Raw genomic sequence first — 10462 nt, 5'->3', positions numbered from 1 at the left:
CTGCCCCCAGGCCCGAAAACTGCTCTACGGTACCGGAGCCCAGCCTCGGCAGCAGCGGCGGCTGTGAATTAAAGCCAACAGTTTTCCCTTTGATTGCCGTTTTTCCCATTGGCTTTCACTGCTGCTCCAAGTAACTCCTGACAGGAGGAGAGACGCGGCCAAAGCCTGCTCTGAACGTGACACCGCACCAGCCAGCGCCAGCTGCTTTTGGGATCAGAACCAGACTTCATCTCTGGCAGAGGCTGTGCTCGAGCAGCACACGACGCTGGTAAGAACAGGGGACAGGTTAAGACCAAATTAGTTACCAGAAACACAACACAAAAGGATCGGCTAATCTACGTGATTTTATGTCTCCATAGAATACATAAAGTTAACAATAACCCTAATTTATTACAGCTTCGGGAAGGTTACAATAGCATAAAAGTCTCAAGACTGCAGTAGTTGAAAAATTGCTTTCAATTCTTTTATCAAATAAGCATAGCAATAAGGCAGCTATTTTACAGAGAATAAGCAGCAACATACAGTCTTAGTTTCAAGAAAGAGAAACATAATACAAAGTCAAAAATAAACCTCAGCTATCAACAGCCACCACTAGTCTTTACGTATTACTTTGTCCTTAAGACACAGAAATCAAAACCTATTAGACTGACTGCTTCCACTGAAGGGAATTGTGCCGAATTTTCCATTAATAGAAAAGTCAGTAGTAGAACAACTTTCTTGGAAGAAAGAACACCACCAGCCATTCATATTGCATTCTAGGATGTAGTGATATTAAGGTTACACTGGAAGGACAAGTTCTCCAGGATTTAAAAAAAAAAAAAATTCTTAGTTTGATTCGTGAAGTATAGTTCATTATATCCGTTGTGCTTTTGAAACATTTAGGTTGCAGGGATCTTTGGCAATCCAAATTCATCCACCAATACACCATCCTGTAAGAAAGAAGCAACAAGTTAACAACTCTCCACCAACCAGAACATTTCCCAAAGGTTTCCTTACAATTTCTGTAAAGTGATATATCTGTAATTGTCACTCTGACAGCTGGGATCCAAATAGGAACATCAGTGTTCTCCCCCTCTACGAGGCCCCAAAGTAAGCATTCAGAAGACTTTCTTATGTTTTTAAGAATAACTATACTAGGAGCTATAATGGTACACTTGAATTCTACTTGCAGTCTGACAATGTTAGGTACGAGTTAGAAAATGCCATTTTAGGTCTTTAAAATGTAATAAAGAGCATTCAGTACACTGTATTCTCTCATATATAGCATCCGAAATACATACATTAAGCACACTTTTTTGTTCAAAATACTGATTCCAAGTATCAAGCAACCAATGCAAATGTGAGTAATCCAAACCAAAGAAAATATACCTATTTTGCTTTTAAAGAGGAAAGGACTCACTTTGTTTTTCGTGTCAGTAGGAGTGACCTCTGGGATTGCTGGAGCATTTGCGGCTTCATCTAAGTAGGAATTGTCTTCATCGGCTAAAAGCTCATCACCTAGTGCATCCAGTTCTGAAATTAAATTATGTTGGTTGAAAAATTATACAAGGAATTCCTTTTGCAAAAATAAAGTTGCTTTTACAGAGAAACAGGATTCATACTGAATGCTTACATTCATACTCATTTAGCATTACTTAGTCATCAGTCAGGAATACACACACACACAAAATAGAGAGAACCTTCTTTCCTTCATCGTAGCATTCCATTAGTATATCTCTCACATTTGTCTCACGCTCTTGTTACAACTCAAAGGAAATGAAGCTTTTACGTTTAAAAAAGTGAATAAATTTTTTTTTAAACACACTTAAGAGTATTTGACTAATGAAATTAAAAATCACTGTATGACTGCATGATGATTTTTACATTACTGAATGTAAAAATCATCCTCCACCTTCCTAACCTGCTTCCAAGTCATCTTCATCAATCTCTGGTGTTCCATAGCTACGACTCAGTGCTTCCTGGACTTCATTGGCTTCTTCCATCATATCCTCTAACTGATCTTGTATGTCCTGGAGCAAGAAACAATTTTCACTGGTCCATATTTAATAGTTTTAGTTAAATTTATCAGAGCTTAATCCAGTTTACTAATCCCAACATACAAGGCACTCAGATTTTTTAATGCATAAACCATTTTTTGAAGCAGCATTAACACAAGTCGAGACACGTGCATTCAGTAGTATAGTGTGGCCTTAACTCCTATTAAAATTATAATAATATATGAGGTAGAAAAAGAGGAACCTTGAAACAACACTTCTGCAGAACTCTCTTGTTTTTAACTATTCTTCAGGGTAAATTGAAAGCCTCTAATAAATTACCTACAGTTCGGCATTATCTTGAAAAGTAGGAGAGTAGGAAATTTAGAGCAATTAAATCTGTCTGGAGAATAAGCACTGGCTTGAGTTGAGCCACAGCAAAATTTAGAAGATATTTCAGCATGCCTATTGGCATTGTACTTGGGTACAGTTAAGGAGACAATACTTGCCTAAAGGTTTACAATGCAGGCCATATATAAAAGCAGCATAGGAAGGAGAACTTAAAGGAATTCAGCACTGCCATTTGATAAGAATTTACATGCAGCATACTTTAAATTATATTTAAAGATCTTATGTTTTTAAACTGCATTTTCTGAAGATGGGGCCAGGCCTTTTTTGGTTTTGTGGGGTTGTTTGTTGGTTGGTTTTTTTTTTTCCTTCAATGGGGCACTACTATGAACTAGGGAAGCAAAGGACTAATCTGCATGTAAGAGTAGCAACAGGGGAAAAGGATGACAAAAAAAGCCATAGCAGAAAGTATTCACCAACATTTATGCTGAAGGGCTGATGAAAGGAAGGGAGAGTTAAAGATTATCCCAGCAAGGAAACAAAAATCATCAGAAGGTGGCCAACAACCAATTGTGCAATACCAGAGAAATCAGGAAGGAATTATGATAGTGGTCCTCTCCATAAAAATGGAGGCAAACTCACGTGAACTAGAACTGTCAGCTAACTTTTAAGTTACATAGTCCACTCATCACTATTTCAGTACATTGTTTTCTGTTCTTAAATAATTTAAACAATAGAAGCTCACCTCAATTTGATCAATTTTGACTTGCTTGTAAGCTTTCTTCATTTCTTTCACCCCCAGTTTCATTGCATCAACCTAGAACAGAGTCAAACGACACGTTTGTATCTGATGTAACATACACAAATTAAACAAATGTGAGATTAATATACTGGTACCGTTGTCTTTGTATCCTTCAGTGCCTGAATAGTGTAATTAGCTTGTTCCATATTAAAAGACTGCTGTGATAGATTATCCCGCTGTTGTTCATACCTGTCAAAAACAATGCAAATAATGGCTTTAACATACCACTATTTATTGCCACAAAAAAAAAAAAAAATCTTAATTTTTTTAAAAAATAGAGGGGGAAAAAACCCCACCCAAAACAGCAGCAGTAGTCTGAAGATAGGAACAGATTTATTTTTTTTAATTTCTTATGAACAATCACATCAGAATAAAAAGCTTCATAAAAATCTGGCTATTATGGATTTCTATGCATTTAAAGTTGACAAAACTACTCCTGAACTAAGCTTCTGTTTTAACCGACAACGATACCATATTTGTATAGGTAAAGATATAGCAAAGGTTTTTATCAGCATAAGCTAGAGATGCATGCCACTGCTCACAAATACTGTAAGCAGAACGCAAGAGATACAGGTTATCCAAACCACAATGGCTCCACACTGGAGCTTTGCAGAGCAGGGAGAGAAGGTGACAGGGTAGAAAAAGGAAACTGTTACAGCTAACCAAAAAGAAAAGGAAGACTTTAAAAATCAAGAAATCATCCTTCTCAAAGCTAAACATGTATCCAATCAAGAATGTAAAGTATGTCAGTTTGAACATAAAAAAAGAAAGCATAAAAATTAACAATAATTCCTTCTTCAAACATCCAAGACAGGACGGTCTGCAAGACAAGGATGATCCAAATACAAAACAGCTTCTGTACAAGGAATTAATATATGACTGTTTAACAAGATGGAAGAGATGACCGAGGGATACCATGATAGCTTTGGCTCAGATAGCACCTAAGAGATGTGCAGTTCAGGGACTGCAAGATATTCCGGTGAAGTACCCCTGAACACATACCATGTTCTGACATTCTTCCCTTTGCATTTGTTGCTGGACACTTTTGAAGACAGTACACTAGGCTAGACCGGACCACAGGATCACCTATCACATCCAGTCTGGTTTTTTGCATAGATACAATTTGCACTACCTGTGTTCAAGTCCTAAAGGGTGTCCACAGAGAACAGGTACACTTCCAGTAAACCATAAGATCATCACGAAGTACACAATTTATAGTAACCAATTAATGATATAAAATGAGGCACATTCTTTCTCAGAAAGTTCAGGAGCCAAGCACAGCTTTAGTGATGAGCAGATTTAGGTCAGCGGTCCCAATCCAAATTTATATACTCACATGCAAATAAGGTACAAACATGCTGATGTACAATTTATAAGGAGATGCTTCTGAAAGGCTGGCTAGCTTGTTCAGCATTTTAAGAATGTTCAAGAGTACTGGAAAGAGAAATGGAAGTGTGCCAACCCCCTTAAAGAAAACAGGATTTCATTAATCCCAAACTGATAAAGGTTTAAACTTACATTCGCTTCTGCTTCAACACCCTCAATGCTTTCTGCTTTACTGTATTCTGAAAGACACAATATTATTACATTAGGAAAATGTAATGACTTTACTCTGGATTATACTGCTTAAATCTAATGTATCACATTTAAGTTTTCCAAAAGATTGCTCAGTTACTAATGCAAAGACTTTAACAGTAGTCACATTCAATGAAAACACTGTTTAAAGATGCATGTCTAAGAGATGCTTCAGAATTAAAATAATCCTGAAGGATCTTATATCCCATCAGCAGGGCAGGAGGCAATTCTAAGAACCTGATGAACTGGCTACGTCACCCCACTACAGGACAAGAAGTGTGAGTCATATCGTCTCGTGCTTAAATCCCACAGAAGATTTTTACCTTTGCAGGCCCCTCTCTCATCTTCTTCATTTGATCCTTATACTTCACTAGTTCTGCATCAAGCCTAGCGATTTTCTTGTCAATTGACTCAGCTCTGCTATCCACCTTTAATACATGATGAGAAAAACAAACAAAAAACCATCACATTTTATTCAAGTACTGGACAATAAAAAGAACAGCCTCAGTTTTATTATGCTTCTAACTGAATTGTTTCTTCACTCGCTATGTTTTATAAACAGCTTAAAGTTTGTAAAGAATCCAAAACCAGAATCAAGTGAAACATTTTCTACAAGGAGCACAAGAAACATTCTGAGGTTGCAGGAAGCTCTGCCATTGTAACACGTTCTCATCATTTTGAGGTGCTTCCTCACACACACACTCAAGTCACAGTCTCTATTGAGGAATTTCGGGTAACGTACAGTGCCAGGGACTAAACATAGGTGTACCATGCTGGCAAATAAAGGAGCAACGCGAAAGGGACAGGGATGTGTTCAGCAAGGCTGGAGGTTTACTTTTGGTGGGCAGAGAACATTAATCCTCCAGAATGATATCTGAGTTACTGGTTACATTTAAGAAGCCCAGACTTAACCACCATTTTTTCAAAGCTGCCTAATTTCTTGGTCAGAGACACTTTTCCCATCACTTCCTGCAAAGGGAGTCAGTTCACAGCAGTTCCACTTGGTAGCTACTCAGAATTCTGACTGTGCTTTCACTCCAAATCCCAGCAGTAGCTGCATAACTCCGTAAGAGACCTCCAGCAGTCAATCCTAGCAGCCCTGGTACAAAGCTTATCACAGAGCTGTCTTTATGGGAATACTTAACCCTACTGCGTAAGAGAGTTAAAGATAATTACGTAACCAAGCATGGGCATAAATCATTCTAACAGCATACACAAATTCATTAAAAAAAAGCAAAGAAAGCTTCCTTAACATGAACCGACTATCACAGCATTTCTCTGGCAACAACAAAATAAAGCTTATTAACTTCCCATTCCAAGGAGCCTCTCTAGGGATTACAATATAATGAGATTCCAATTATAGCGTAAGACCAATCAGTGCAAATTTACAATTCTGACTTGCTAATAGTGTGGCTAAACATGTACAATTATACAGATTTTCATTTTGGTGTCTCAATGATCCTTTTAAATCTCTGCTCTATGACAGCAACATGCATTTGCCAGAGGCATCCCAAGCAGCACATTTGATAGGAACACTCTGCGCAAGACATTGAAGTGCCTGGGCACAGCTGGCATTGAAAAAATTGTATTAAGCTTTCTATTATGCCAAGCATTTTACTCATAGCAAGAAAAAGAGATATTTGTGATTTTAAATCTCTTGTAGGTTCAAAGTGTAGCACCTCCTCAAGATCTTCATCAGTCAGCTAAATGCATCTTTGAGGTCAGCCTCCTTCACAGGGGAAAAACAGTTATTTGGTTTACTTATATAATGATTCTTTTAGGCAATACCAGCAGGGAATGGAGACAGACCCTCTTATATCAATTAACTACATAAAAATATCACACACACATTACACAGGACCTCAACTTTTAACAATGAGAATGGACAGAAGAGGAGAGATAGGATATAAATTATCCAAAAGAAAACTAGACTATGTATTAGGACTGGAAGAGCTGCTTTCTATTATTCACAAATAAGGCATACCAACGTATGTTTCATTGCTGCAGAAGGGCCCCAATCTAAACAAAAGAAATGGAAGAAAGTGCTTATGGTATTCCAAATCCCTATATAAGCAAAATCGCAGCTTATTTCAATTAAAAAAAAACCCTAAACAAAAAACCCCAACATCACATATAAGACTGAATGTTAACATTGTTGTTACAACTCTTAGCCTTTCATTCCTATGTTTCCTACTTACTACTCTGAAAAAACAAATTTGGAGTGTTTTTTCCAAGAAGGAAAAGTAAAAAACACTACTAATGCCATAGTTCTGATGCATCCTTCCTCCTACCAGCCTCATGACAGCTTTAGTCATCTGACTGCTCAGCCAGCAAGGATAAAAAAAAATAAAAAAATCTGCCACTTAGTGCAAGGTAGAGGCAAGCACGGCACGAGAACGAGCAGAAACTGCAAGGGAGAGTGGGAACATACTCATGGGGATTAAGTGAGGATATGGGAGGGCATCACGCAGCCAGCCAACAAACTCGGAAGTTACCAGCCATGGAACAAAAGTAGGGAGAAGTGTTTCCTGGGCTTCAGTAAACACTTCAGATTAGTGATCCCACAGAAACAGTTCTTTAAATGCAAAAATCTTGAACTGATTAGATATCTTAAGGTGAGGCTTGTTCTCTTACCCCAGAAAAAAAGCACATCATGTGCTGATCTTACTGGGTTCAGTCATACTACTCCTGAATACACAGGAAAGAACATCCAAAACATCGGCATAATTAGTGCCTGAGAGTTGTCTACATCTTTAACAAATGGTAACTATGAACATTAATCATAGCTCGCCAAATACAGTCATTCCTAACTGCCATTTCATGGCTAATTACCATTACAGTAACATGGTAAGAGATTTTACAGAGCAATTTGACTCTTTCAAAAGGTACAATGAAATGTGTCTAAGATTGAAAACAACGCAGAAGTTGTATTACTCGAGTCTCCACGCTGTTGAATCTAACATGCTAAATAAACAGTGCAAATCTCACACAACTCGAATAAAAATTCGCGTGCAATTTAAGAAAAAATTATCTGACAATATCTCTAATCACTTAACAGGACCCTCACTATTGTGAAAATGACCTGAAAACACAGCAAATCTTTCACGGATCAGATAGGTTATTTCATGTAATTTGGCACATAAGCTTCGAACTTGTAAAAGGAAATATGTTTCTCAATGCAATTACTAGTATACAGAACTGTCGTAAATTTTAGTTCCATCCACAGAAAGACGTCAAAGTGGGGCAAAAAGCTGACATGGAGCTCAGTAACAATAACACCGGTTTATAGACTTCCTCACACCAAAAAGCTGTGCTTGCAGTCAGCCCTTCATGTCTCAACGCTGACCAACACAGGCTCTTGCTTTCTTATCTTAAAAACCACCCTGTAACTCATCACTGGTTGCCAAGTCATCACATATGTAAAAATAAACCCGAAACCCTGCTTTTCAGTTAACCTGCTGTCTTATATAGCCACATTTTCAGAGAACGTAATTACAAACAACTAGAAGAGGATCAAAACTGCATGTGGCTCTTGGTAGGTGATGGTGATAATCACCTTTTTGGGAAAAAATCCTAAATTCCTGGTGTTGCCAGGAAAAGCAGCTGTTTAAATTACACTTCTATGCACCCCAAAAATCCACTGGGATTGAATGAGGTCCTAGTGGAAAACAGCCTGCTGGCATATCTAAATCTGGCCGTTTTTGTTATGATTTGTCTCAACATTAGAAAATGCACATTAACTTGGAACTGTCAAAATCAACCCTTAAAAACCTAACTGGCTAATACAGAGTTCATTGCTGTGAGGAAAAGATATCCTGTTCTGCTTATAGCAGTGAAATGACAAATTTAAGTATTAATGACAGTATCTCAGATGGATTTTGGAGTTCTAGCCATCTGCTGAAGCATTTACCGGTAACAATGGCAAAGCTAATCCTGACTTTTGAGCACATGCTGTGTTTACTGTTCAAACTAAACATACTTGGAGATATGTTTGAGCTTAATAACACTCAAAAGCAATATAGATTCTTCACCGTTAAAGTAACATACTGAGAAAAATGCTAACTATGACCACTTGTCTCCCCACCCCAACCACTGGCACATGCAACAGACTTAAGTGCATGGGTTTGTGTAGGTAGCACTGACAAATATTAGGAATTTAACTCAGAGACTCTCTTCACTGGGCAGCAAAATAATTCTTCTGGGAGGAAAATTGTGATTGTCCACAGAAACATTTTGTTGTCAGGTTCCAGGGACAATGCTTAGTTAGCTTTAGTTAACCTCTATGTATACCACAACCATTACTAACCTATCAATGGACTTTGTTAACCACTGAAATACTCAAGCTGCCTGTGTTCTTTTTTTCACCTTTTAAAATTACTTTACAACAGAAGGAGCTGTAAAAACATACCACAGTTTTCTTCACAAACTTAAAAGCCAAAAATACCAACTATGAAATGACAAGATTAGCCTTCTTAAAACTTCCCCTCAACCTTCCTTTCAGACAGGCCAACCTTACAAGAGCTGTGAAGTGTTCTATCACGTATTTCCTCAGCATTTCTTACTCAGTCTGGGATTGCTTAACTGTCCGTCCGCATACATCTTCACCAACGACCCTACAGCAAGTTCACCTGTAGCAGATGGAACAATCGTCATGGGAAGGTGGGATTTGCCCTCCCACCTCTGTACTGGTTCCTGTGCTCCTCTCCCTGCCTTCCCACAGGTACTAGTGCCATCAGAGCAGTGAAGTCCTCAGACAGAAATACTGAAAATATCCATGAGGACATAAGGAGAGCCAGGTCTTACACGCACACTGTGTGCATCCATTTATAGGATGCGCTCCTATGCACAGGAAACAAATATAAGCACAGGTGTATACACATACAAATGTACGCAACAGCGTACGTGTATGTTAACGCACAGGTGCACGCTAAAACGCATGTGCGTATATACACAAACGCCTTGTAACAAAGCACAGGCATGTAGCTACGTACATTCAAGTGCCTGTGTATATATATGCGCGCACGCACACGCAGACACCGTGCCCTCACAGCTGCGTATCCACACGCAGACGCACACCCATGCAGAGGGGCACACCGCCGTGCGCGTACATCCACACGCACACTCAGAGGCTGTACCTCCAAACCAGCCCACGCCCACACCCCGCCGTGCCTCCAGGTCGGTGCGGGCACCCGCACACTTCCGCGTACGGGCAGGGACGCGGTAACTCACGTAGGAAGCCCTACACCCACACCCATACGAGCGGAGGCACGGCCCGCAGGCGCTCCAGGCGCGCCCTCAGCCCCGGGCCCAGGCCCCTGGGCCAGCCAGGGGCAGAAGGCCTCGCCCGGCCGGGCGCGCCCCACAGTCCGGACTGGCCGGGCCACCGCCGCTCCCTTGTCCCTCCCGCGGGGCCGGCCGGGCCGGGCCGGGCAGGGCAGCGCACTGGCCGGCCCCGGCCCTTCGCGGGGATCGGGTGCGGGCAAGGCCCCCTGAGGAGGGCACTCACCGTCCCGATGCAGTCGGTGAGGCTGGGCGGAGGCGCCTTCGGCTTCGCTTTACCAAAGAAGCGGTTCATGGCGGCGGCGGCGCCTGTCTGACTCCCGGTCCCCGCAACGGCAGCAGCTGTCCCTGCCGACCCGGAAGCCCACCGCCGACCGCCCCCAAGGCGGGGCCGCAGCAAAGGCGGAAGCGCTTGTGCGACACGCCCCCGCACTTCCGCCCTCCCCTCCTGGGCGGGGGGTGTGATTGGCCACCTGGGGCCAGG

General features: G+C 40.7%; 1 protein-coding gene across 1 annotated transcript; it reads right to left on the bottom strand.

Moving 5' to 3' along the window:
- Positions 1-326: 326 nt before the first annotated feature.
- CHMP5 (charged multivesicular body protein 5) lies at positions 327-10371 on the bottom strand. Its single transcript, XM_075744665.1, has 8 exons — positions 10205-10371; positions 5022-5126; positions 4642-4688; positions 3219-3312; positions 3067-3138; positions 1901-2009; positions 1400-1512; positions 327-929 (listed from the first exon to the last, which is right to left on the bottom strand). Exons 1-8 carry the CDS (start codon positions 10271-10273, stop codon positions 879-881), a joined length of 660 nt encoding a protein of 219 aa, XP_075600780.1. The 5' UTR covers positions 10274-10371; the 3' UTR covers positions 327-878.
- Between the last annotated feature and the right edge of the window lie 91 nt (positions 10372-10462).

The sequence above is a fragment of the Balearica regulorum genome, chromosome 2, assembly GCF_011004875.1.
Source record: "Balearica regulorum gibbericeps isolate bBalReg1 chromosome 2, bBalReg1.pri, whole genome shotgun sequence".
NCBI lineage: Eukaryota > Metazoa > Chordata > Aves > Gruiformes > Gruidae > Balearica > Balearica regulorum.
The sequence above is the reverse complement of the archived record's forward strand: the minus strand, read 5'-3'. Positions and strand labels throughout refer to the sequence as shown.